Genomic DNA, 27,403 nt, shown 5'->3' on the forward strand with positions numbered 1-27,403 from the left:
AAATTGGTGCTCATAAATAAACCAATCATCTACAGAATGTCATGAAATGTTGTGGGAACTAGATACATTATGAAATATGTCCAAAATACATTTCTTGCATTGCATTCTTACCTTATGTGCCTTAGTTTTTGCCACACTACTGAAGGGGACATTTTGGGGGAAGGGTGCAATATAGATCAATATAGATCAACGATATAGATCAACTCTAACTAGGATGGTCAGGTCATATAAGGTCATATAAGGTATTTTAATCAAAGTACCAGAATAATCTAATGGACCGATTGCAATATGCTGTCAATACATGATGTAAATTGGTCCTGTTGTTCATCAACATTTGCTAATAGTTTATTTTCATTTATGTTTTTATTGACAGAATCAGAATGTCCTCAGATTATTTGCTTTAGTAAAAAACACAGGACAATGTTGATTGAATGACTGAAACGTCTAGTACTTGCACCTGTTATTACTGAAGAAATATAGCAAAAATCTAGATTCATATGACTTATTGTTGTAATATATGAATGTTATCAAAGTCCATGCATGTTGTTGTGTATCATGATGTATGTAGTTTATGTATTCTGTATGTAGATGGTGTTTATGTAAATAGTAAGTGACTTGCCTAGTTAAATAAACAAAACATCTATACTTAAAAAAAATGTATTAGTGAACACAGAATGTCCTTTACACTGAAAATAAAGTCATGTTTCATACAGTACTTAATATGCTAATGCCTTTGATTGATAGTTTGCATGGACTGCATAAAATACTTTGTTGCATACATCACATAGGCCTACAAGATAAAGCTGGTTATCCACATTAACTCCAAATAGAAACATCTTCACCTTGAAAAAACATTAAATCATTTCAGGTCAAACTTGAAAGACCAAGAATACATTTTAAAACATAATATTGTAACACATTCGATTTTCTCAAAACTATATCTGCTATATGTAAGAAATGTACTGTAGAAGTATTCAGATTTGGAAGTATTTATTTCATACCGGTAAAGGCCCATCTGCTAAATATTCTGAAATAACTTTTTTGGGAAGATAAACTTGAAGTGAGCATGGTCTAATTGACTCAACAACCAAAAACATATATCTAAGTTTAACTTTCTTAATGACCCAGAAAATCAATAGTTATTTCTGGTTGCGTATAAAAGTTGGCTGGCTAATTCTTGATTCTGCTTTGAATTATACCCCTCTGGCCTGGCTAGGCTCATAATAAGGGTGTGTATTACGCTTGGTTTGCCAGTGCCAAACAACCTGGATCTATACGTCTTGTTCTATTCTGTTCCACCACTGATCCTTACAACAGATTTCATATTGTTCACAGTTTCACCTGAAATAGTCTGGGATCTGGGAATCTGTTCAATGGCCATTTCAATTCTTGATATTTACCTGTTGATTCTTGAAGAAAATGACTTAGGAATGCCTTATGAGGTTAGCACACATGTCTTCATCACAACCTAAAGAATTTGAAAGGCGTTAAACATTTCTCCAGCACCATCCCTCAGCTGAATACCAAAACATGTCTCGGGGATGTTGTTGGGTTGTTTTTCGAATCGCAGACTATACATTCAAAAAATGTGGGGTTCACCAAGGGTTCTTTGAAGAACCTTAAGGTTCAAGGCACTGAAAATTGCCCTCAAAATGTTATTTGAGGAACCTCCTTAGTTGGTGGGGGTTCTTGCAGGAACCTAGCTAACCAACTGAAACATTTAGATTTGAATTTGAAAGGACAGCAGGTGCAGGCACATAACTGATAAATGTAAAGGTCTCAATTTAAGGTAAGGGTTGTCCCTTGTATGATCTAAATTGATATTGTTTCATTATGATACCATCTATATTTTCATATTTGTGCAAATCTTTCTAATACAGAAAATGGACACAATTCAATGGATATCAATCAACAAAGAGATAAGAATATGTAGGCTATAAGAATATGTTGAAGACCAGCTGTATTGGGTGCAGATGACTGAATGGCTCACTTTTGTGTCTGTGTCTGCAGGTGTACAGATGAGGAGGCATACAAATGCAGTTCCCATTTATGCAGATGTTATGCAGATCACATTTACCATCCTCCTCCCTTACCTCGTCAATGAATATCCCATAGGCCTCTACATTATGGACAAGGTATGTGGAAGAAAACCATTATCAAAAGAGTGTTTTTCATTCACATTTACCACAGAAAACAAGGTATGAATACTGTTGTGCATGTTTTGTTAATCATCTGTATAAGTAAATTTTTTTGGATTCACAGACTTCCCCCTCCCTACATCTCTCTCGGAATAACGAGGTGTTTAGACAGGAACATGATAGGCAGTAAACTTCTGGCTGTGTTTTGGAGTGGGATGAAAGAAGGAAAGCATACATGGCCTGTGTGGTTGGGCTTCAATCTCAGGCCTTGTTTGCTATTTTCATAGATTAAGTCAGTTGGAAGACAGAACACAGGAATGTAGGGAGGTTAATAGCAACAAGAAAAACACTGATATGTGGCAACTGTTGTTTATTAAAGATGGGTGTCAGGTACAGGCCGTGCTCTCTGTCTCTGACCGTCCTTAGGTGAGGCTATTGGCAGAGGGTCTGCTTGGATAGCAACCCCCCAGGAGTGGACTTAATAAAGGGGCAATCAGCAATATTATTGAATTATATGTACCCATTGATTCTTGAAGAATATAACTTGTAAATGCCTTGTGATCTTAGTTTAACTGTCGTACCCCATCAGAACCCAAAATATAAGCTTTTTTCACTCCAATGTTTGTAAACAAAGTAAATATTAACAAACACTTTATGGCCTCAAAACATGGTTAAAACTATCATTTTTATATCATGGATGGTCAGTCCTTGCATCCATAGCTCTGTCTATGAATTTGAGAGTGGACCATCCCTCAGCTTTTTACCGAAACAATGGCAGGGAGTACTCTTTAGTATTGTTTCAACTGCTGATTGGACCTTTAAGACATTTGTGAAACCACCACAAAATAGATCTAGAATGATTGGCTGTGTGTGGACGGACCTAGATAAAGACGTTATGCTCACCTGCTTCATGATGTCATTATCTGTTGGCTGTTAGCTGTTAGTTGTTTGTTTATCCTCCATTTACCGATGAAGATAGAGGAAGAAGACATATTGAGAAATGGCTGGAAGTAGCTTCCGCAGATCAGTCACTTTGTTAGCCACACTTGGTTTATTGCACCAAAACTATAGTGCCTCATCTGCAAAGCAACAAGCCATTGGAACCATACTGTAGATCTTAGCATATGTTTTATCGTGGGAGCAGGTGAGCCAACCGCAGTGTCTACGTTTTTGTTCCGACAGAGTAGACAGGACAGGACCCACAAAGGGGCTGTGTTGTTCCTTTCATGGTGGATGAATAAAGGAAGGCCTTTTCCCTGACAACTCCTGCAGACTAGCAACTTCTCTCTCTGTTCCATCCTTCACATAGCTCAGTATCGGTCATGTGATCAGCCAGGGTTTCGCTGTCCAGAGCCAGCAGAGAGAGAGAGAGAGAGAGAGAGAGACATCTAAACTTCATATGTAACACAGCAGGTACGACTAAACGTGATCAGTCTAATAATAGTCTCTCGCCACCTCTGAACTCCAATTTTATGACTTGTGCTTTGTTTACCATGTCAACATTACTTTCCTTAGTCCTTTCAATGTAATATGTTGCACTGACTGCTGTATAACCCCCAAACCAAGTGTACTTTATGAGGCATAGAGATCTCCATTCCTCCATGGTAATACTGCTGAAATAACCCTGAGGTGGGATCAACGATTAACACCCTTCAAATAGAGTATACTGCCTGTCTTATAAAGGGAAAGCCATTTGAACTTCATATGTAGCAGGTATCACTGAACATGGTCAGTTTAATAATAGTCTCTCGCCAGCTCTACATATGTTGAAACTGAAGCTTTTAGGCATCACACTTCCAAGATATCCAACCCTCTTAGAAATATAAATTATATCCCATTATCCTAACTTTCATTTAGTAGGACCATCAGTCAGCCAACCAAAACAACGCAAATTACAAATACAGTGGTTTTGTTTTTCAACTGTAATGAAATGTTGAACGCTTGTTGCAATTTCAAAAGGCCGCATTTGACTCAGTTGAAAAAGTAAATTGAATAGTCAACTGAAAAATGTATGAACACCATGCATCAATAACCATAGAGATGCTTATTCTATTCATATGGATATCTTAGCTTTTAATGTACATTTTATCCCCCTATTTGGAGGAAATAATCTGAACAATGGACTGTATGCTAGCTGAAACTGTACAGTAGTTAATATCAATGGATCCAGTCATGGTGGCTACATGTCAAATGATTTGATATATCTTTTGTTAGAGTCATATTGATATGTAAAGGAAGAGACTCAACAGTTGGCTGATAAAGTGCTGGTAAGGTGAGACTCCAGTCTCCAGGAACTTTTCTCTCCCATATTTACTATGAGATCCTAATCAATATTTCACATAGAGGCTTTTGTAAGGTGCTACAAGATGTGTTTTAAACATGAGACTGGAAGTCTTAAAGTCACAGCCAGCATGCAGGAAACAGACTTGAAATTACTTATAGAAACAATTGCAAATGTCTATTTCCTTAATTGAAGATGACATATACTCTAGGCTTGCTGCTACTGATTATAATTCTACCTTTTCATTATTTCTTTCAGTCTTCTTTGTCCTTCTCTGCTGACATAACATTTGTCACCTGCACCTATGAGGTGATCTCTTGTTGGTACTTGTTTAGAGCTGTTGTGGTGAAGTTGCAGATTGGTGGCCGGTAACATGGCCTCTTGGATTGCATATCAGGCTACCTTTACACTGGCACATGTACTGATCCTTATCCCAGCATCCGCCACCTTCTCATTAGGTAAAATAATACATGACAAACAAATATATTGTTGATAGTGTGAACCTCTGTGTGCAGATGGTAATCCAAAAAAACAAGAGGAAAATATACGAAATTGATTATTTCTTTCTGAATGAAATCAGTAGAGATGCAAACCTTAATAAAACAACAACTACCTTTATTAAAAAGCAGGTGATGTGCAGTTAACACTGCAGGACTAACACACACATTAGCACTGTTCTGTATGGACACAGGTGCACAATGCCCCCATTACTCCTCATTGCCCCAAAACACTGAGGCCTTCAGTTTGTCTGCTCCCAAACTGTTCCCCATTCCCTCTGTGCACTGCTAGCCACACTCTGTTTAATACATCTGTCATCTGTCGGGAGTTCAGGTGACAGAATTCAGTACAGATACAGTACTCTGTATGTTAGTAGTATTTAGTATTTGATTTGGATCCCCATTAGCTGCTGCCTAGGCAGCCGCGACTCTTGCTGGGGTCCAAACAGTTGAGTACATCACACAATCACCTTAACACTGATGACAGAACATCACCATCAAACGAATGCATCTCTCACAAATTATTTGAGAAAAAATGTACAACATTTCCCAACATAAAAAAAATCCTACATAAAAAGAAACATAGCTCCTTAAAAAACGATGTGTACATACTGATTTTGTACTCTACTGTATTCTTGCAGTACAAGAAAAACCTATCTTTTGTGAAAGCATCAGTCAAATGTTGTCTTTTTAACAGTGTTCCTTAGTTTCTGAAGCCTAAGCAGTGCCTCATTTACATAGAGAAATGTCAATGAGAAGATAATGAATGAATATTCTACAAGGTATTATTTGATGTAGCGTAGTTGCCTGAAGCTAGGAAAATAATTCAGTGTTAGTGATTTAATATATAAATGGACTCAATGACTAACATCTCAGAGACAAATATTCATTAAAGTACAAACATTATGTAAATAATTATATGAGGCTTGTGAATGTTTTTAAATGAGCTTGATATAGTTTCAATGAATATGCATAGCTCACCAATAATTCAACACTTAAAACTTTTTAATACTTAAAACATTTAATAACTACTGATCTTATTCTTAATTTCCTTTGTTCTCACTAAACCCAAATGGAAAGTACATGATCCTTCTCAAATGTTTTCTGACACAGACAGAACTTCTATGCTTTCCTTTCAGAAGAGATAATACAGAGACAAATACTGTACACACATAGACAAATCCAACAAAACAATGATAAAACACATCCCTTCATCACGGAGTCTCCTTCATTCATGAAGCCCTTTCTTAGACACACCATTAGAAACAGGTGTATAATAACATTTTTGGTTGTTACATAAATAGTCCTTGCCCATCCATTGTCCCATCACACATAGTCTTTTCTCTGGAACCCAGGCCCACCTGGGGCAGAGCCTGGGGCAGAGTATGCCATCTGTGAGGGCTTGTACTTCCTAGGGGGACAGGAGTAGCAGAGGAGGCTTCCCCCGAGGATCATGAGGGCTGAGGCCCCCCAGCCAATGTAGAGCGCTGCCCCTAGCTCTCTGCGCTGTGCATCAGTCAGCAGCGGGTTGTAAAAGTCCCGGATGATAGTGTTGGCCGACCAGGACACTGGGATCAGCTGCATGACTCCTGACACGATGAAGAACACCCCAGAGATTATCATGACTTTAGCTTTGGATGCCTCGTCCTCGATGCAGTTGGTGCACTTGGCGCCGGCGATGGCGATGAGCACGGCCAGGATGGCCAGGAGGATGGAGATGACCGAGAGAGCCCTGGCGGCCTGGAGGTCCTGGGAGAGAGCCAGCATGGAGTCATAGACCTTACACTGCATCTGGCCTGTGCTCTGGACCACACAGGTCATCCACAGACCCTCCCAGATGATCTGAGCCGTGACGATGTTGCTGCCGATGAAGGCTGTTACTCGCCACATGGGCAGGGTGCAGGACACGATGGCAATGATCCATCCTAATACGCATAGAGCGATACCCACTAACTCCAACCCTGCAGACATGGTGGTAATTCTGTTGTTGCTGGAGCTCCTTCTGTGTTCCGTTCAGTGCTCTGTGTTCCGTCACACCTGAGAGACCTGAGAGGATCTGACAGAGGATCTGTGAGAAAGAAGGAGACCAGACAGAGCCAGAGACAATAACACCAATTGATTTAGCCTGAGTACCTGTGAGTGTGTGATGTGTGATGTTCTGGTATTCTTTATATCCCAGATCAGCTGAAGGGAGGAGCCCTGGAAGATCCCCCCAAAAATGCTTATCTGTGACATCACAGTGTGGGATTAAAAGTAAAAAAACAATAGTGATTTTCAAAACCTGCAAGGAGTTTTCTAGCCAGAGGGAGGGTATTATCTTGCTATCTTGCTCCCCACATCACTGCAAATCTCATAGTGTTTGAAAATCACTGTTTTTAAAATGTTTTAACTTTTGATGATGTCGTCATTGCGTAGAACCGATTAATCTTTTAAATAAATGCGCAGTTTTTACATAATGTGCTGGACATAATGAAAATGAGGTTGAAGAGTGGTGGAATTGCCCTTTACTCATTAATAGATTAGCCCTAATCTAGTCTCCTCAGAGCAATCACTCTCTCACAACATTATTTGAAGCAGCTTGTAAAAGAAGAATGCCTGACCTCAGTTCCTTTGCAATAAGCTATCTTGTTCACTCTATTTGATGTGGTCTAACGGCCATGTCTGTCTGTCACTGACTCCAGTGCCCTTGAATTCCTTACAACTGGAGTGTCTAATTATGGGTGGTGGTTTATGCCTAATTATGCCCCAGAAACTGGGATAATAGTCTTTCCCCCCAACATTTCATGACCCAGTGTTGATAACTCACTCTGACCTCCATCGTGCTATGAAACGGACCCATTGTTCTGGGGGCCATTTTGGAATGGCTGAATAGTGGGGGGCTGACAAAGCAAGGCTTCTTGTTATCTAAGGGCCAACAGATATGAGAGTCAGCCAAGGTAGATAGCAGCTATGAAAGACAATCCAACTCAACACATCATTACCATAGATACCCAAGGATCAGTGAAGGAAAATGCCTGTTATATCCTGATCTGGGCAGAATGAATGACACGGAGGCAGTTAGCCTTAGCCTACGTCTTTCTTTGGCAGCAGATTCAAACATATTTTTTCTTATAAACTGCATAGCTAGTACCACAGGACTTAGTGGCACTTCTCATGTAGCAAAGCATTTACTAATGTTAATTAAATGTACTGTATAAAGTAACTTATTGCAACAATGTATTTTTCTGTCATTGTATTAAAATATTTTAAGAAAAAATGCAAGTATTATGAAACAGTTTTTATTGTGAAATTGACACACTTTAAACATCAAAATCATTCATATTTTCACACTTAACGAAAGATGCTAAATTGTCAGAATTTGGCACATTGTTATCCAACATATGCACAAGATAAGCTGTTATTCATTCAGTATATAGAATATAAAATCTAACAATGCAAATGGTTTTAATTAAACTCCTTTCAAATAGTAAGATCCCAAAACAATATTTACAACACCTATGTATGTTTTAAATAGACATACAGTATGAAATGCAAGTACATCAAGTCCAGTTTGATGTTGTTTCTCTTCAACAGAGCACCATCAAAAATGATCCACTAAAAAGCAGTATTTTCTTCATGTCAAAACATATAACAAAACAGTTTCAGTAGAAATCACCCCCATTTGATATGTTCTGGAATTCAAAAGTTGGTATCAGATGTCCTTCATCGACTGTGGGAAAAACGTGAGCAGAAAGCGGCTGCCAGATACGCAGGTCAGTTCAAACATAGTCTCTTTTGTCATAGCCGCTGGGGGCCACAGACCTGATTGGGGAGTACACCATCCGTGAGGGTGGCCCTGCATACCTCTTCTCAGGCTGTGGGGGGCAACTACAGCACAGGATCCCCCGCCCCGATGAGGAGTAATGCGGCTGCTGCCCAGCCCAGGTAGAGAGCCCCTCCAATCTCCCTTTTCTGAGCCTCAGGAGTGATGGGACTATAGAAATCCATGATGATTCTGTTGGCTGACCAGGACACAGGGATCAGCTGGGTCAGGGATGCTACGATGAAGGCCACCCCGGCTGCGATCATCACTTGGGCCTTGGCCGTCTCGTCCTCAACACAGTTGGTACACTTAGCCCCCACCACGGCCACCAGCACCCCCATGATGCCCACAACTATAGAGATGATTGTGAGGGCTCGGGCTGCCTGCAGGTCGGAGCTGAGGGCTAGCATGGAGTCGTAGACCTTACACTGCATTTGGCCCGTGCTCTGCACCATACAGGTCATCCAGATGCCCTCCCACATGGTCTGAGCTGTGATGATGTTGACCCCGATGAAAGCAGACACCCTCCACATGGGCATGGCGCAGGACACGATGCTTAATATCCAACCCAGGACAGCCAGGATCACTCCCAAGATCTCTAGTCCCAACACAGACATTTTGTTGTTTTACCTTCCTTTGTAAGTAAGTCTACATGTGTCTTCACTCTCTTAACTGTCTCAACTTCACACACAAAAGGGTTTCACTGTCTGGGTTCTGCTTTGGAATTCTCACCGTCTGTATACTCAGAGCTATCTTTATAGCACTCCACAAACAGAAGGCAGAGTCTGATGGGCATTGGCTAAGGAGGTTTTCAAATGTTTTTTCTTTTCTTTCTTCTCAACAAACCCCATGTGAACGGCTTGGCTGCACAGATGAATGATTGAATGGTTGGGCCATGGTTGTTCCCCCACTGTTTGGGCTGAGGGGGAAGGTCAATAAATGGCCAAAGTACCAATACTAAATAGTTCAAGGATAACGAACAGGTTAAGAATAGACAAGTTAATAGTTACACGTGGAGGAATTGGGAATAACATTTACAAATGTGTTCATTCAACAAGTGTCTACCAGTGTACAGTTATTTTCAGGTCAAAATAAATATTTAGCTCTCTATGGAGCGTTAACCTCTGTGTCTTACTGCTAACCCTGAGAGAGAGCTGCCTAGGAACATCTGTGGCAGCCTACTGTATACAAGCACTATTGGCTAGTTTCCAACCCAAATACCCTGATGAAGGCATAAGATGAATTGCATTGGTTTTAATAATCAATATATTTTTAAACAAACTTCCATTGACCTATAGAAAAAGTTGCTTAATATTGTTTCATCTGGTTTCCAACCCCAGCAGCAGGGCTCTTTCTTGGATCCATTTCTTTCTAAATGAACTGACCTGGGTCAGGAGCCAATGAATGCTCTCTCTGGTACCAGATAACATCATTTTTGGAGATGACGTTGCACAATGAATTAATGCAAATCTGCATTTGCTCATTGTTTCCCACTGCCATGATTCAGGAAACAGACAAGCCTGAATTTCATAGTAAATTATATATTGTTTCTGACTGCCATTGAAGATTGATGACAAAAAGTGAGAATCCGTTATCTTTTGTCATTGATTGGCTGACAGATTTAGGGATCAAAGTTAGAAATGTATCTATCAGCACAAGAAGTTCCACACACAGGCACTTTACTTGGTTATAGATGAGTACTTATACTCCACAAGTGAACAGATTGACTATCACAATTGGAGGCTATGTTTGTTTGTACGACACTCAAACTTCCCTAGGAAGTACTTTAAGTCTATGCTATAAGTATGTCTTAAAAGTAGTTTCCCTTATCTTGTTCTTAGACTAGAATGTAAATAAAGCCATTGTCTTATCTTTAATAAATGGGAGGATTGTGAAAGAAATTGGTTCACCCTATGATTACAGTGTGAGTTACCTACACTCCTCCTTATCAAAATGGCTGCTTTTTGTCGTGCTCAGTTTCACTCTCCCAAAAGAAACAAAAGGGTCAATGTTGCTACTCACATTTGCATTGAAATCATAAACCGCATTGTGCGGGGTAGAGGGGCTGAGTTTTCTAGATTTCAGGTGATATGGACCTGCAGGCATTCCTGCCCCATATTTTGGTCTATTTCTTTAGACCCTGTGTTTTCGATGGGATGTCCTGTCCTGTCTCAGTGTTCTGTTGGTAGCCTGACCTTATTAAGCCAGATTTGTCCTTAAACGTAGGCAAGACTACCTCTCCTCACTCACATAACATTCCTGTGGTGACATCCTCTGTGATAAGACCTTCCTTTCAGATGGGAATGGTCCTGCTATAAGCCAATTAAGCAAAGAAAAAGAAGTTGCTTGTATACAAACATTAGTTAACGCAATGCATGATTTCCTCACATTATGAAATCAAGGGTGAACTTATCTTAATTTTGTATCACCATGTGCAAGAAAATTCTGAGTGTGCAAAAATGACTTAAGGTTAAATGGAATTTTAATTTTTTTTTTTTTTTAACTAAATTTAAATTTTCATGATCTACATCGTCATCACTGAGTAACGTTCATGTGAAATTTAGTACAAAAACTATTTCCGAACAGCAAAACATGAATAAGATATTTCTCTAATCCTACCATCTACATTTACTTGAATTGTCTATAAATGCATGTCTCCAACTCTACAGAAATCATATATGTAAAACACAATCTAGCATTAATCGGCAATCGTTCATACTGCATTTATTCTTCGCTAACCCAGTCAGGAAAGGGGGGGCGCTAACACTAGTCCCATCAGTCTCAAGGGGCTGTCTCTATACTAAAGCCATTGAACACACTCTCTCTCACACATAGTCCCTCCTCACATATCCATTGACAGACATGGGGTATTTGACCTCAGAGTAGTTCATCACCCTGTTGGGTCCAGACCCAACCCCGCTAACACCCTGGGGTGCTTTCAGGGGACAGGAGCAGCAGAGCAGAGCTCCCCCTAGGAGAAGCAGACAGGAGGCAGCCCATCCAAAATACAGTGAGTTCCCAAACTCCCTCTTCCCTGTCTCCTCCATCATTGGGTCATAGAAATCCAAGACGATGGTGTTAGCCGTCCACGATACGGCCGTCAGCAGCAACAGCCCCGCCACGATGAAGGTCACTCCGGCTCCCAGCACCATGCGTGGCTTGCTGCCTGTGTCTGAGCTGCAGTTGGTGCACTTGGCCCCGGCTACAGACAGGCCGATGCCCATGATGCACAGCACCATAGAGACGATGACCAGGGCACGGGCCGCCTGTAGGTCCACAGGGAGTCCAAGCATGGAGTCGTGGACTTTGCAGTGCATCTGGCCCGTGCTCTGGACAGAACAGTTCATCCACAGGCCCTCCCAGATCACTTGAGAGATGACGATGTTCTGGCCAATGTAGGCAGCTACTCTCCACATTGGCAGGCCACAAGCCACCATGACCCCTAACCAGCCTGACACACAAAGGATCATACCCAGGATCTCCAGGCCGGCCGAGGCCATCTCTGGAACTAGTCTCTCCCTGTCCCTAGGTGCTCTGGTGCTGGTCTGTGGCTGTCGTCTCTCTTTGTCCTTGGTGCTTTGATCTGGGGCAGTGGTCTTGTCCCTGATTCTGGGCTGTCGTAGTCTCCCCTTGTCCCCTGGTGCTGGGCTGTTGTCTCTCTGGGTACCTTGGTTCTCTGGGCTGGTGTTGGGCTGCAGCAGTCACTCCCTATCCCTAGGTCTCTCAGGTCTGGTCTGGATAGAAGGTGCTCTGTGTCTCAGAGCACAGCCCTCTAAAGACGATATCAGATCTCCTTGGCTCAGAATGCCCTGGATAATACTTTAGTCAGTTATCGAGAGAGGGGGAAAGAGAAGAAGAGTGGGATAAACCAATTATTCCTTTCTTTATACTGCTAAGAGGACTGTAAGGTGGAGTCAGTTTACATTCAAATAACACCAAACGCTGAATCACCGTCTCTGCAAACGAGAGAAAATTACAGGCTTTGTTCAGTCAGTTAGACAGACACATTATACCTCTTGGGTAAAACTGCTCTGTTCAGAACAGGCCTGGCACTGAACATGTGTCTCTGAACATGTGCATGTTTTGTTCAATAAAGTTTGTCTTAAACCATAAAAAAACATGTGACCTGAACAGGAAAAACTCTAGTAGCCCTATCATCGTTTGACCTTGTTTGTTAGCGTGCTCACTCAAGTTGTAATGGATGTCCTCTGGATGTAAATAAAATGATAAAGGGTGGCTCTGTACACTTCACTTATCAGACAAACAACTGTCCTTTCCTGGTAGGGTTGTTAGGGTTGGCTGGGAGGCTCTATGTGATCTATAGCCCATTATAGGCCCTTGTCTCACTAACAGGGGTTATCATTGGGGTCATAGGTCAAAACAGGGGTCATTGCTTTCTCATACCACCCACCTGATAGTGAAATCAACACCCAAGAACACGTACCATCTCACTTGGATGATCTCCACTACAGGTTGTTGGAAGGCTAGAACATTATCATCACTGAATCATCACCGAATTACCAAATACCTTATGAACGCTCTGTTTTTTGTGAGATGCAGAATGTCCTATTCAGATCAGAACGGGGAGGTTGCAGCCAGAGTTGTTTATGGGTGTGTATAATGTTTTTACAGCCAGAGGGAGCAACGTGAAGTACTGGTACAGTTAAACTGTACTGAACATTATCATCCCGTGAGTGTCTTACTGAATAGCTGTCTGTCTGTCGAAATGGTCCAAAGAGGATCTGGTTTACACCGGACTCCAAAAACTCCAAAACTCCAAAAATAACTTAAAAAGTGTCAACTAAACATTCAAAGATCTCAGTGGTTACTTCCTAATACGAAGGGGAACTGAGGGGTAAAAAGAGACAATTGATCTCTGTTTACTGAAGACTTCAGTGCTGTGTGAGGTTAAGCCTCAATAACACAAGCCTTGTCATGAAAACTGAAGCTACGATTAAGTTCAACATAATTATGTTGTATATATTAGCTCCTGTTACTGTAGTTACTATAATATTCGCAAACAAAATACGTGTGAGCAGCTTTGTGACTAAAAATGAATCAGAAATGCATAGTTTCGTTGTTGCAAAATGCCTATTTTCCTAACAATTGGCAGCAGCCCTGTACCAGTCTGTGGTAGCGTTAGGGAGACTGGCTATAATTCTAGACCCATATTACAATACAAAAAAACGTGTCCAGGAACACCTAGAGAAGGCTCCCCACAGACAGAACACCTCCTGGAAACTGGTCTAACCTGCTCCCGTTCCCATGGCAGGTGAACAACTGGGAAGTGTTTGTGCTTGTTCCCTTTCCCGGGAGAACTCTTACCAAATACCTGCTTTAAACCTGATGACTGCCTAAATTATACCAATAGTAAACATTTAATTTCAACAGAAATAAATGTGTTGGTTAGTCGCACCTAAATGGTCAGAAAATAACTTGTATCCTAGAGTACTGGATCTCAAACAACTGCATAGTCATAGTCAACAGCTAACTTCCTCCACCACATGGTGTCTCCTTCAGTTACAGTCTGTTAGGGTGGGTTGCAACAACATGGATTAACTCCTAAACTGGGTTAAATCAAGGTTTATCTATGAATCTTGTTGCACCAAATGTTTAACCTAGTTTTAAATTAATCCTAGTTAAACCTAAGTGTGGGTTGCACCAACATGGTTAAATTAATCTAGGATTCGAGCTGATCTAGATTTTGTAAATCTAGTTCTATAATTAATTGGAGATGTATTGCACCACTTCATTTTAAATCTGGATCAGTAAAACTATGATTAACGTTTTTAAACTATGATTAGTGACATGGTACACCAATATGAGAGGTATTTCGTGAGTTGAAACGAAGTAGCTGGCCTACTTGACAAATGAGGCCACAAAGTTGATGTTCCTTATAAAATGACTTGTGGAGTCAAATAAGATCCCCATCCACCATCTGGAGCTGAAGTAGTTAGGGTTCAGCCGTGTTCCCATCACTCCCATGCTTAATGGTTGTGTAACGATCATCGTATGAAGGAGTGGACCAAAACGCAGCGTGGTAAGTGTTCATGGTAAATGTAATACTCAAAACACTCAATCAATCAATCACACAAACAAACAAACAAACAAACAAACAAACAAGGAAGGAAGGAAGGAAGGAAGGAAGGAAGGAAGGAAGGAAGGAAGGAAGGAAGGAAGGAAGGAAGCCCGAAACAGTCCTGTCAAGTGCAGACACTAAACAGAAAACAACTACCCACAAAACCCAAACGAAAAAGGACAACTTATATATGATCCCCAATCAGAGACAATGATAGACAGCTGCTTGGGAACTACACCAACATAGAAATAAAGAAACTAGAATGCCCACCCTAGTCACACCCTGGTCTAACCAAAATAGAGAATAAAAACCTCTCTATGGCCAGGGCGTGACAGGTTGGCCCAGCCTTTCTTTCCAGTTGCATTACAGAGTCCTTGGAGAAGCGGTAACTCCTTGAAAACTGATCACTATCATAAAACTCAATAGGATTCAACCTATCTCTTATTATTCTCAGAGTAACTCTGTCACTTTCGTCTCTGCACAGTAGATATGCTGCCATTTTATTTTAACCAACACATTTATTTCTGTTGAAATTAAATGTTTACTATTTGTATAATTTAGGGAGTCATCAGATTTGAAGCAGGTATTTGGTAAGAGTTCTCCCTGGAAAGGGAACAAGCACAAACACCTTCCCAATTGTTCACCTGCCATGGGAACGGGAGCAGGTTAGACCAGTTTCCAGGGTTACAGGTGCCTGGCTAGCTCGTCACTACCTCCTGCCCATGTATAGATACACTACACTATACACACCAGGCAGGTGCCTGCCTTACATTAATAACTAACAATTATAAACTGGATGGTCCGATCCCTGAATGCTGATTGGCTGACAGCCGTGGTATATCAGACTGTATACCATGTGTATGACAAAACATGTATTTTTACTGTTCTAATTACATTGGTGACCAATAAGGCACCTAGGGGGTTTGTGATATATGGCCAATATACCACAGCTAAGGGCTGTGTCCAGGCACTCCGCGTTGCGTCGTGCATTAGAACAGCTCTTGGCCGTGGTATATTGGCCATGTACCACACCTCCTCTGCTTAAGTAGAGACTCGCCTTCTGGGAACAGGTAACTACGAGCGGGAGGAAGGGAGGGTGGAAGGTACACTGTTAGAAAACAGGGTTCCAAAAGGGTTCTCTGGCTGTCCCTATAGGATAATTCTTGTTGGTTCCAGGTAGAACTCTTTTGGGTTCCAAGTAGAGCCCTCTGTGGAAAGGGTTCTTCAAAGGGTTCTCCTATGGGGACAGCTGAAGAGTGTCAGGAGTGTAGGAAGGGAAGGGAAATTCTTCAATTTTAAACTTTATTTGGTGACTCTTTTTCTTCTAGTATCTGAAATAATGAAACAACCAAAAGTAAACAGAGAGAGAACTTTGGGAGAAATGTATTTCTCTGACGTTCCTGTACTCTAGTACATTCACAGTTAAGGTAAGGTTCCAGAAAAGAAATAACAGAAAATCCCTGGAGGCAGAATTCCTCTCTCTCCCTGTCACTCCCTACCTTTGCACAACCCAGGCTGTAACTGTTGGTGTCTCTGGTGCCACACGACCGCACATCTCTCAGCATTAACAAAAAATGAAAAAAGTGATCACTGCCTCTAAATTGATCCCTTATTAAAAAATATGAAATTACAGGGGGATACATTCAGCATGTGAGTTTAAAGGAACTTGTGAGTTGACTGTGTCTGGAGGATAGTCACCTAAATCTTCTGAGAATGGTAAAGATTCTCATGATAAGAAATAAAGTATTATAACAACTCTTATTACACCTGAATCCCCTTTGATTTAATTTACATGTCATGATGCATGTTATGATGCATGTCAATCCAGAACCATGTGAGTCATTGAATGTCCCGTGCTTCTAATGGGTTCTAGGTAACGTGAGATCTTTGTTGCATGCTTGGTTAATCTACTGAAACTGTGACTCCGTCCCCTTGAGCATGACTCTTGGGCACGGAATAATACATCATAGATAACACACAACAACCTACCCCTAACTCCTGCCCAACCACCCACACAGATACACACACAGATATCCGTATTTGTAGGAGAAAATCACACATCCCAGTTTTATCAACCATTATACTGATACCAAATTCTCCCATAGTAGCATCAGGGGGGTGCAACATGCCTTCTAACCTTTAGTTCACATCCACAACAATAACAATATCTAAACATAGTACTTGTGAGCCTCTATATAAGCTAATTCACACTTTTAAGAATTATAAAATGTGTGGTTGGGTGATACCACCTAGTATTATATAAAATAAGCCTTGATCTCTGAATCACTCATTCAAAAAGGTACAGTAACGATGTTTGACTATCCAACCCCAGAAGTTATAGTTCTATGAGCACTACACTTAGGTTGTGTTTACACAGGCAGCCGAAGTCTGATCTTTTTATAATTGGTCTTTTGACCAATCAGATCAGTTCTGAAAAATATCTGATGTGAAAAGATCTGATGGGATTGGTCAAAATACCAATTTGTGAGAAAAAATATCAGAATTGGGCTGCCTGTGTAAACACAGCCATAGTGACCCAGCCAGTTCACTTGGTTGTACTTTTATACTCCAAAGCCAGCATCCGTTAGAGTGTCTGAGGCCCAGGTATGAGACCCCGGACTGCCCTCTGTTCCTGTTGACACTTGTCATGTATTACCCCCCCAAGACTTACGCACAGGTGGATTGAACTACCTGTAATGTGAAATAACTTAGCTTTAGTGCCAAACTGTTTCATTCACAGTGGCAATTTTCTACTTAATCTGCGACATCGCTGTAAAAACCGCTGGAATTTAGCTCAAAAACTATTTTCACATGCCAAAATGAGTTTCATTTCAAGCACATTTTCAGCACTTTCTGTGGTGTGAAAGGTACTAAAGGTACAGGTTAGACCAGGGCTGTTAAATTCCGGTTCTGGAGGGCCGAAATAGTTCTGTTTTGGTAGTTAATTGCTCTCACCTGGTGTCCCAGGTCTTAACTAGTCTCTTATTAGAAGGAGAGGATGAAACCAGAAGTGTTTTGGCCATCCAGGACCGACATTGAACAACCCTGGTTTAGACAAGAGTATTAGTTGTTTTTGTGTCTTTGTGATCAACGTCATGTGATCCTGGGAGTAGTGTGTGCCCATTATTTTAACTGCATGTGTCTCAACAAGCCTTTATTTGTCACACCCAGAACAACAATAACAATGTCTGGAAATACTACTATTCTGTTTCAGCTGCCTCTGTATTAGGAGTTTCACAACAATGAGATCAACATTACACCATAGAACCAGATGTATGCTGTTTGAAGCAGTACAGCTGATGTTTGAGTGTTTGACTACATGATCTGGTGTAGGATTCCTGATCCTAAAATAGTGGACCCTCTGAGGCCTATCTGATTCCCAGTGCTGGGAGTATAATCTCAGTTTGAAGGCGATATGCTCCAAAACAATCTCTCCTCCTCAATGCGTAGTACCTGAGTGTGGTACTCAATCTCCTTGGGTTGCTCCATGCCAGGGTATCTTTAACGTGCTACCTGCCTGGGTAAAATAGAGGCATTGTTCCTAAAGGTAATTTTAGCTCGCTAACAGTGGCCTCTTTCATATATGGAAACAATCTGTATCTCTCTCTCTCTCTTTCTCCCCCCCATTCACTTTACAGTCCGACAACTGTGATCACCTTGGTGTTGTTTGTGGCACGTTGAAGACAGACCCGTCCACAGAACTAACCAGTCAAACTCCTCGTCCGTCAAAGCAGACACGTCCTCCAGGCGAACGGAAGAACGACAGTCTATAGCCCTCCAACCCCCAAGGACTGACGTCACCTAGCAAGGTCAGCTTTCAAGTATTCTTTTTTTGTCTTGCCTCTTTACAAAATGGTGGATGAACTGAATGACTTGCCAGCTGTGAATCTATCAACTGCTCAGGTGACATAAAGAATGATTTGATTGGTTGGTTGATTGATACTTTAACAGACATGGCTGGAGGGGACTTCACTTTTTCTCTCTTGAGAATGAGTAGAGTAACAGGACAATCGTTCACTGACTCAATACGCTATTTTTTTGGTGCGGGATCGCCCCCAAAATGTTTAATTACGTCATCATTTCTAAATCAACGTTTGTACCGACAGATGTAGCCTATTGAATATTATTATAGAATATGCTAAAATGCATCCTCCAAATGCAACGTCTGCCTATGCCCACACACAAGAAAATGTTTATTTTTTTATACCCTCAAACACCAAGTTAGGCTTACCTAATTTCAAAATAGGCCATCATCACTGTCAATCATGAATGATCATTTTTCACATTTTACCGGTGAAATGTCCAAGCTGCATCTGCAAGCTCTCAATCAGTTTCATGGGAATATGCATTTACATTTTCTTGAATGACTGTTTTGTGAGTGAATTAGAACAGAGGGTGTTAACAAACAATTAGTCTTTCTTGCATTTTGTTTCAATCAAAGCATACTGTAAATCCTGCCTAGTGGCATCCACTGTTGAGTTTTGGCTGCATGAGAAAAGAAATGCGATTATTCAGCTTCAGCTAACCATCCTAAAATCTCACTACAAATGAGGAGGTGTTAAAGGCCTACAAATCTATGCTACTATATTCGGTTATGTTATTTAAAATACTAATTCATCATTATGCGATCTGGCTAGTAATTGATTCAACTGAATAATTTTCAATAAATATTTTTACTAGCTCCGTGTATTCTCAAATTGAAAAAAGTGAGGGAGCGCTGCTTCCTTGTGCTCCTGCAGCCCTACACCCCTGCTGAAATGAAACTTTAGTTTTAGTAGTTGTACCGTTTCTGTAAGGGAAAAGAGATTATCTCTTGGAAAGGGAACATGTCTTCATTCTTTTGACAATGTCACAAGCCTGGGAAACCAAAGAGCACCTTACATATTTACTGTTGTTGCAGTCTTCTAACATATTCTATTCTATTTACAGTAGGCCTATGTATTCAAGGGGATCTGTAGGATGATACATCGGTTTTTCACATAACTAAATAAGTGAATATCTTGGTGTAATCTGGCATTGTTTCAAGTCAATATGATCTGATGGGAGTCCCAGAGCTGCAAAGGTTAGCCATTCGGTAAAAGGTGAAGAGTGAATGTCAAGTAATAGATAACCAAAGTAAAATAACATTTTGTTAAACCTCTATAATCTTCAGCTCTATATAGAGCCAACCCTTTCATTTGAGCAATTAAAGGGCTCTTTTCATATTAAGAGGAAAGAGGTTGGAACTCATTTCAATATAATTGTGTAAATGTCAGATTATAATTATACCTGTTGTCTAATTTTGATATTTGAGTTTGATGTAAAAGTGGAAAATCCTTATTCACAGATTTTCTCAGACATGAACAGATGTTTTTCTTTTAGTATCATTCCACAGAGTGTAGTGTCAGCATGAAACTGGCAAAGAGAGAAGAGAATACTGATACCATGATACTGAGTTTATATTTTAAGGGTGTTGGCACACACGGTTCCTCTTTAGTTTGGCTAAAACTGTTTGAACAATGGTGAGTCACAATGAGACTGTTCCACTTGTACCATTTAACTGACAAGAGAAGACAAAAAACGGAATTACGACATATGCCTTGAGGGAGAAGCAGTAAGTCATGTCAAAAGTGTGTTGGAATGTTTGTGTGCCAAGCCCCTCCCAAGTCAGGTGTATAAAAGCACATGCTCCCAGTATGGCTTAAACAATGACACTTGGATATTTTTCAAGCAAGACACACCAAGCAACTGATTTCTAAGAAGACACTCATTTTTGGCAGATTTCCTTCATTGACTCCTCCAGGACTTAAAGAAGAAGAAAAGATGGTATCTGCTGGGTTTCAGATGTTGGGCACAGCCCTGGGCATCATTGGCTGGGTCGGGGCCATCGTGGTCTGTGCTCTTCCTCAATGGAAGGTCACAGCCTTCATCGGCGAGAACATAATCACAGCCCAAACCACTTGGCAAGGCATCTGGATGAACTGTGTGGTCCAGAGTACAGGTCAGATGCAGTGTAAGGTATACGACTCCATGCTGGCACTAGCCCAGGACCTCCAGGCCGCTCGTGCTCTCATCATCATCTCTATCATGATGGGCCTGGTGGGCATCCTGCTCGCCATGGCCGGGGGCAAGTGCACCAACTGCGTGGAGGATGAGAGGGCCAAATCCAGAATAGGTGTGGGCTCGGGTGTAGTTTTCATCATCGCTGGCATCCTGTGTCTCATCCCCGTCTGCTGGTCGGCCAACACCATCATCAGGGACTTTTACAACCCCATGCTGATGAGCTCTCAGAAGATGGAGCTGGGGGCTGCGCTCTACATCGGATGGGGGGCCGCGGCCCTCATGATCATGGGAGGAGGGTTCCTCTGTGCCAACTGTCCCCCTAAAGAGGACAATTACCCCACTAAGTACTCAGCTGCCAGGTCCACAGCACCCAGGGACTATGTTTGAGTGGGAGAAACGCCCGAGAGAGAAAGAAGAGAAAGAAAAGCAAGAGAGATTATAAAAGACAGAACGAGACTATGTATATTTATACAGGTGCTGTGCAGTGTGATCCTTACTGTCTCACATTGTGATTTTGTGATTGTATGATATCACAGCTTGTTTCCACTGCTAAATGACAACATTCTAATGTATTTCATTAAAGACAGACTTCCAGACAGTGGCACTTGTATAAGTAAGAAATGACATGATGGCATGTAACGCACCCAGAAAAGGGTGTGGATGGACATTGTCAGCTAATACTCCTTCTGACGTATATTCACAATACACAGAATGAATAAGAACTAGCCAAAGCTATTATTTGAAAACATGTATAAAATATTTCAGAATGATCTGAATGGGTTTCCCATAACGTTTGCATTGAATGCATACATTTCATTCAACATTTTGACTAAATATATTTTTTAAATGTGTGTGATTCAGAAAATGTGAATTTCAATGGTGATAAAACTGTAAATAAATATTTTTGTTCAACTTCAAATGCACTGTCTCATGTTTTCTTTGACTGAACATGAGCAACAACCTTTGATCATATATCAAATGAACGAATCTTTACCCCTCAGCATGGTCATGCTTATTCTTAGCTCTTCAGCCACACCCCACACCAACCGTCAAACAGACTATTTAATTGAGAAATCACAGAGTAGATAGATTAGACTACTATTTAGTAGACAATTTCACCTTAAGAGTAAACATCTCTATTCTCTTTTAAATATATACCATATATACCCTCTAGCCATGCTGAAATGTAGGCCTAACATTTCCTACAGTAGCCCAGTTTGATAACAAGCACCAAAATTGGTACATTTAACATAAGAGGAAGAAAAAAACGTATTGATGGCTAGGTAAGACCTGAGGTTGAGAAATGCTTTGCCTTTGGAATGGGACTGTTACTTTGGTCTACACTAGAATTTCAAGTAGGATGACTCACCTTTGAAGTTCCCATAGCATCTTGAGAAACCTTCATTGTCCAATGATGCCCCCTATAGGAATAGAAACATAGAACATCCTCATAAGAAGTAAAAACAACATTCAGTTACATGGTCCCCATCACTGCTAACTACACCCCACTTCATTTTGTATTTTGGCAGTCTCCGTGAAAACCTTGTGTCCTGATAGGAGTGTACATCAGTGTGCAGTCATAAAAAAACGATAGTTTTAAACACCTCCTAATAACACATTTCCTAATAACCCAACTCTTTCTTCACAGCCTTCTTGTTAAATCTCCATAGTCAGTTTCCAAGTCATTATTTGATATCAGTCACATAGTAGTGAGTCAGAAGGAATAGCTGTTTTGTTTTTGCGTCAAGTGGCTATATGACCGTGAAGCTGCTCTTTTCTCTTAGGTCAGCACTGTTAGAGGTTATTGGGGTTCTCTTTGTGTATAAACATCTCTCAGCAAATGGGAGCAGAGCAGGGAATTTTAGTAACACATACCTGCATCATATCTCTGTTTTTAACACATTACAAACTACCTTCTACAACACAACTCTAAAAATACTGTTTTCTTTTGTGTGAACCATCTTTGAACTCTTTGGGAATAACTGGACTCCTCGGGATCTGTCCGTACTCAGGTTGGAGTGTGTGAGGTCAGGAACAATCAGTTGACAGTGTGTGTGTGAGAGGAACTATTTAGTCAAGATGGTTTCCCAGGGGATCCAGGTCATGGGAATAGTCATGTCGTTGATCGACTGTTTGACGGTCATCATCGTGTGTGCCCTGCCTATGTGGAAGGTCACAGCCTTCATCGGAGCCAACATTGTCACAGCACAAACCATCTGGGAGGGAATGTGGATGACCTGTGTGGTGCAGAGCATGGGCCAGATGCAGTGTACGGTCTACGAATCCATTCTGGCACTACCCCAGGATCTCCAGGCCGCCAGAGCCATGATCATCATCTCCGTCCTGACCGGTATCGTCGGCATCTGCCTGTCGATCGCTGGAGGGAAATGCACCAACTGCACAGCAGAGGAGGGATCTCAACGTCAACAGTGAAGAGGTGATTCTGGGATGCTGGTCTTCTAGGCAGAGTTCCTCTGTCCAGTGTCTGTGTTCTTTTGCCCATCTTAATATTTTATTTTTATTGGCCAGTCTGAGATACTGCTTTTTCTTTGCAACTCTGCCTAGAAGGTCAGCAACCCGGAGTTGCTTATTCACTGTTGACGTTGAGACGGGTGTGTTGCGGGTACTATTTAATGAAGCTGCCAGTTGAGGACTTGTGAGGCGTCTGTTTCTCAAAATAAACACTCTAATGTACTTGTCCTCTTGCTCAGTTGTGCACCGGGGCCTCCCACTCCTCTATCTATTCTGATTAGAGCCAGATTGCACTGTTCTGTGAAGAGGGTAGTACACAGCGTTGTACGAGATCTTCACTTTCTTGGCAATTTCTTGCATGGAATAGCCTTCATTTCTCAGAACAAGAATAGACTGATGAGTTTCAGAAGAAAGTTATTTGTTTCTGGCCATTTTGAGCCTGTAATCGAACCCACAAATGCTGATGCTTCAAGATACTCAACTAGTCTAAAGAAGGCCAGTTTTATTGCTTATTTAATCAAAACAACAGTTTTCAGCTGTGTTAACATGATTGCAAAAGGGTTTTCTAATGATCAATTATTCTTTTAAAATGATAAACTTGGATTAGCTAACACAATGTGCCATTGGAACCCAGGAGTGATGGTTGCTGATAATAGGCCTCCGTACGCATATGTAGATATTCCATAAAAAATCAGCAGTTTCCAGCTACAATAGTAATTTACAAAATTAACAATGTTACTGTATTTCTGATCATTTTTATCAGAATAAAATTGCTTTTCTTTCAAAAACAAGGACATTTCCAAGTGACCCAAAATGTTTGAATTGTAGTGTATATTTCATTTTATATATATAAAAAAGAATAGGGGGCTGATCAGCTTTAATATTGCAGAGAGATTGTGGTTTCCATCTATGTAATTTCTAATCCCCCAGATATATGTATGTAAATATATACAGAACCAGTCAAAAGTTTGGACACAACTACTCATTCAAGGATTTTTATTTATTTGGACTATTTTCCACATTGTGGAATAAAAGTGAAGACATCACTATTGGGTCACTATTTGTGGCGGCAGGTAGCCTAGTGGTTAGAGCGTTGGGCCAGTATCGAAAGGTTGCTAGATTGAATCCCCGAGCTGACAAGGTAAAAATCTGTCACTCTGCCCCTGAAACAAGGCCGTTAACCCACTGTTCCTAGGCCTTCATTGTAAATAAGAATTTGTTCTTAACTGACATGCCTAGTTAAATATCAAAACAATGAAATAACGCATGTAGTAACCAAAGAAGTGTTAAACAAATCAATGTAGCCACCCTTTTCCTTGATGACAGCTTTGCACACTCTTGGCATTCTCTCAACCAGCTTCACCCAGAATGCTTTTCCAACAGTCTTGAAAGAGTTCCCACATATGCTGAGCACTTGTTGGCTGCTTTTCCTTCACTCTGCAGTCCAACTCATCCCAAACCATCTCAATTGGGTTGTGGTCGGGTGATTGTGGAGGCCAGGTCATCTGATGCAGCACTCCATCAATCTCCTTCTTGATCAAATAGACCTAGACACAGCCTGGAGGTGTGTTGGGTCATTGTCCTGTTGAAAAACAAATGATAGTACCACTAAGCGCCAACCATGGCGTATCGCTGCAGAATGCTGTGGTAGACATGCTGGTTAAGTGTTCCTTGAATTCTAAAAAAATCACCAACAGTGTCACCAGTAAAGCACCCCCACACCATCACACCTCCTCCATGCTTCACGGTGGGAACCACACATGCCGAGATCATTCGTTCACCTACTCTGCATCCCACAAAGACAGTTGGAACATTTGGAACCAAACATCTCAAATTTGGACTCATCAGACCAAAGGACAGATTTCCACTGGTCTAATGGCCATTGCTCGTCTTTCTTGGCCTAAGCAAGTTTCTTCTGTGAAACTTGGGCTGGAATTTCTGAGGCTGGTAATTCTAATGAACTTATCCTCTGCAGCAGAGGTAACTCTGGGTCTTCCTATCCTGTGGCGGTCCCCATGGGAGCTAGTTTCATCACAGCGTTTGATGGTTTTTGTGACTGCACTTAAAGAAACTTTCAATGTTCTTGAAATTTTCCATATTGACCGACCTGTCTTAAAGTAATGATGGACTGTCGTTTCTCTTTGCTTATTTGAGCTGTTCTTGACATAATATGGACTTGGTCTTTTACCAAACAGGGCTATCTTCTGTATACCATCCCATACCTTGTCACAACACAACTGATTGGCTCAAACGCATTAAGGAAAGAAATTCCACAAATTAACTTTTAACAATGCACACCTGTTAACTGAAATGCATTCCAGGGGACTACCTCACGAAGCTGGTTGAGATAATGCCAAGAGTGTGCAAAGCTGTCATCAAGGTAAAGGGTGGCTGGCTACTTTTAAGAATCTCAAATATACAATTTTGATTTGTTTTTAAAAAATTGTTTACTACATGATTCCATATGTGTTATTTAATGGGGAGGCAGGGTAGCCTCGTGGTTAGAGAGTTGGACTAGTAACCGAAAGGTTGCAAGTTCAAATCCCCGAGCTGACAAGGTACAAAACTGTCGTTTTGCCCCTGACCATGCAGTTAACCCACTGTTCCTAGGCTGTCATTGAAAATAAGAATATGTTCTTAACTGACTTGCCTAGTTTAATAAAGGTAAAATATAAATAAATAGGTTTGATGTCTTCACTATTATTCTACAATGTAGAAAATAGTAAAAATAAAGAAAAACCCTTGAATGAGTAGGTGTGTCCAAACTATTGACTGTATATAAAATATACATTTTATTGTATATATTTTCCTTTATTATTTTCCCCTAACCCTACCAGCCCTCCCCTAATTGTAGTATACTAATAGACAACAACACTTAAGCTCCTACTTCCAGTTTATACATACTATATACATTTCACAGACACAGTATATTTTACAATAGTTATATTTTGTTTGTTTTTGGTCCCATCCTTCAGCTCTACTCGACACCTCCCATCTATCTCTGAATACCATCCAGTCCCATCCTTCAGCTCTACTCGACACCTCCCATCTATCTCTGAATTACCAACCAGTCCCATCCTTCAGCTCTACTCGACACCTCCCATCTATCTCTGAATACCATCCAGTCCCATCCTTCAGCTCTACTCGACACCTCCCATCTATCTCTGAATACCAACCAGTCTCATCCTTCAGCTCTACTCGACTATGACTTTTTTTTAAACCACCCAGCAGTGCTATTTGCAGAGTTTGATCCATGTAAATGTTGCAATTCTTCAGCCATTCCTGAACCTGCGACCAAAAACGACATATGGACAGTACCAAAACAAATGATCTAATGATTCTGTCTCTTCGAAAAACAAAATCTGCACAGCTGGGATGGTTGTATCCCCAATATATATAGCATTCTATTGGTTGCAAGAATTTTGTATAATAATTTAAATAGAAAAGTCGAAGTTTTGAATCCAGCGTAGTTTTGTGTATCAGTTCATAAACCATGTGCCTACTCTTTCCAATCCATATGGCACAGCTTAAATGAAACTGGTTTACTTTTTTATTCATCACAATTTTATTTAACCAATTTTGGTCTTTAATGCAGGGCCGACAGACATGTTCCTCACTTTCTCCCCCTTCCACTTGGCTCTTCCATTTTTTGCGATAATGCTGTAATTAGTTGGTTGTAATTTTGAGCAGACATTTCCATATATGTTTGTTAACTGCATGTGTGCCATAATGTCTGAGATGTTGTTCATGTCAGTGTAATGTTAAAGATCCACTTAATTCAATTCAATTTAAATTAGGACACTGTGCTCAAAGGACTTGTCTGACAGTTCTTATACCGAAAACAGTGAGTGTTGTAATCACAAAGAACTTGAATGGGTTTGTTGAGTTAAAAGTAATAATGTTGTGAGTTATTTTATAAGTGTACTATTGTTGTTTTTTAAACACCTATTTTCTCAACCACTAAAGTACCCTGTTTATATCCATTAATGTAAACTAAAAATCCATTAGGTTAGGAATATATCAATTGAGTTATGTCTCCATTTTGGCACTGTTTTAACATTTTTCCTGTGATCATTGTAAATAAACAGTACA

The 27,403-nt window shown here is 40.8% G+C and overlaps 3 protein-coding genes and 1 long non-coding RNA gene across 4 annotated transcripts; 2 read left to right on the forward strand and 2 right to left on the reverse strand.

Annotated features, from left to right (window-relative positions):
• Positions 1-5,017: 5,017 nt before the first annotated feature.
• Positions 5,018-9,335, reverse strand: LOC115141790 (claudin-3-like). Its single transcript, XM_029680994.2, has 2 exons — positions 8,859-9,335; positions 5,018-6,899 (listed from the first exon to the last, which is right to left on the reverse strand). The coding sequence occupies exons 1-2, from the start codon at positions 9,333-9,335 to the stop codon at positions 6,243-6,245; spliced, it is 1,134 nt and encodes a 377-aa protein (XP_029536854.2). The 3' UTR covers positions 5,018-6,242.
• On the forward strand, positions 9,078-27,403 carry LOC135559685 (uncharacterized). The gene is made up of 3 exons (XR_010458525.1): positions 9,078-9,356; positions 18,436-18,606; positions 26,287-27,403. It is a non-coding gene; the product is annotated as an uncharacterized LOC135559685 (long non-coding RNA).
• On the reverse strand, positions 11,544-12,395 carry LOC115141795 (claudin-4-like). The gene has a single exon (XM_029680996.2). The coding sequence runs from the start codon at positions 12,216-12,218 to the stop codon at positions 11,544-11,546; it is 675 nt and encodes a 224-aa protein (XP_029536856.1). The 5' UTR covers positions 12,219-12,395.
• On the forward strand, positions 20,469-21,758 carry LOC115141794 (claudin-4-like). Its single transcript, XM_029680995.2, has one exon. It carries the CDS (start codon positions 20,600-20,602, stop codon positions 21,224-21,226), a length of 627 nt encoding a protein of 208 aa, XP_029536855.1. The 5' UTR covers positions 20,469-20,599; the 3' UTR covers positions 21,227-21,758.

This window comes from Oncorhynchus nerka, linkage group LG14 (genome assembly GCF_034236695.1).
Source record: "Oncorhynchus nerka isolate Pitt River linkage group LG14, Oner_Uvic_2.0, whole genome shotgun sequence".
Classification (NCBI taxonomy): Eukaryota; Metazoa; Chordata; class Actinopteri; order Salmoniformes; family Salmonidae; genus Oncorhynchus; species Oncorhynchus nerka.

Excerpts from the sequence above, each read along its gene's own strand:
- LOC115141795 (XM_029680996.2), bottom strand. The coding sequence starts at position 12,218 with ATGGCCTCGGCCGGCCTGGAGATCCTGGGTATGATCCTTTGTGTGTCA.
- LOC115141794 (XM_029680995.2), top strand. The coding sequence starts at position 20,600 with ATGGTATCTGCTGGGTTTCAGATGTTGGGCACAGCCCTGGGCATCATT.
- LOC115141790 (XM_029680994.2), bottom strand. The coding sequence starts at position 9,335 with ATGTCTGTGTTGGGACTAGAGATCTTGGGAGTGATCCTGGCTGTCCTG. Across the intron at positions 6,900-8,858 it reads CTGAGGCTCAGAAAAGGGAG|AGAATTACCACCATGTCTGC; the intron begins ATTGGAGGGGCT and ends TCCAGCAACAAC.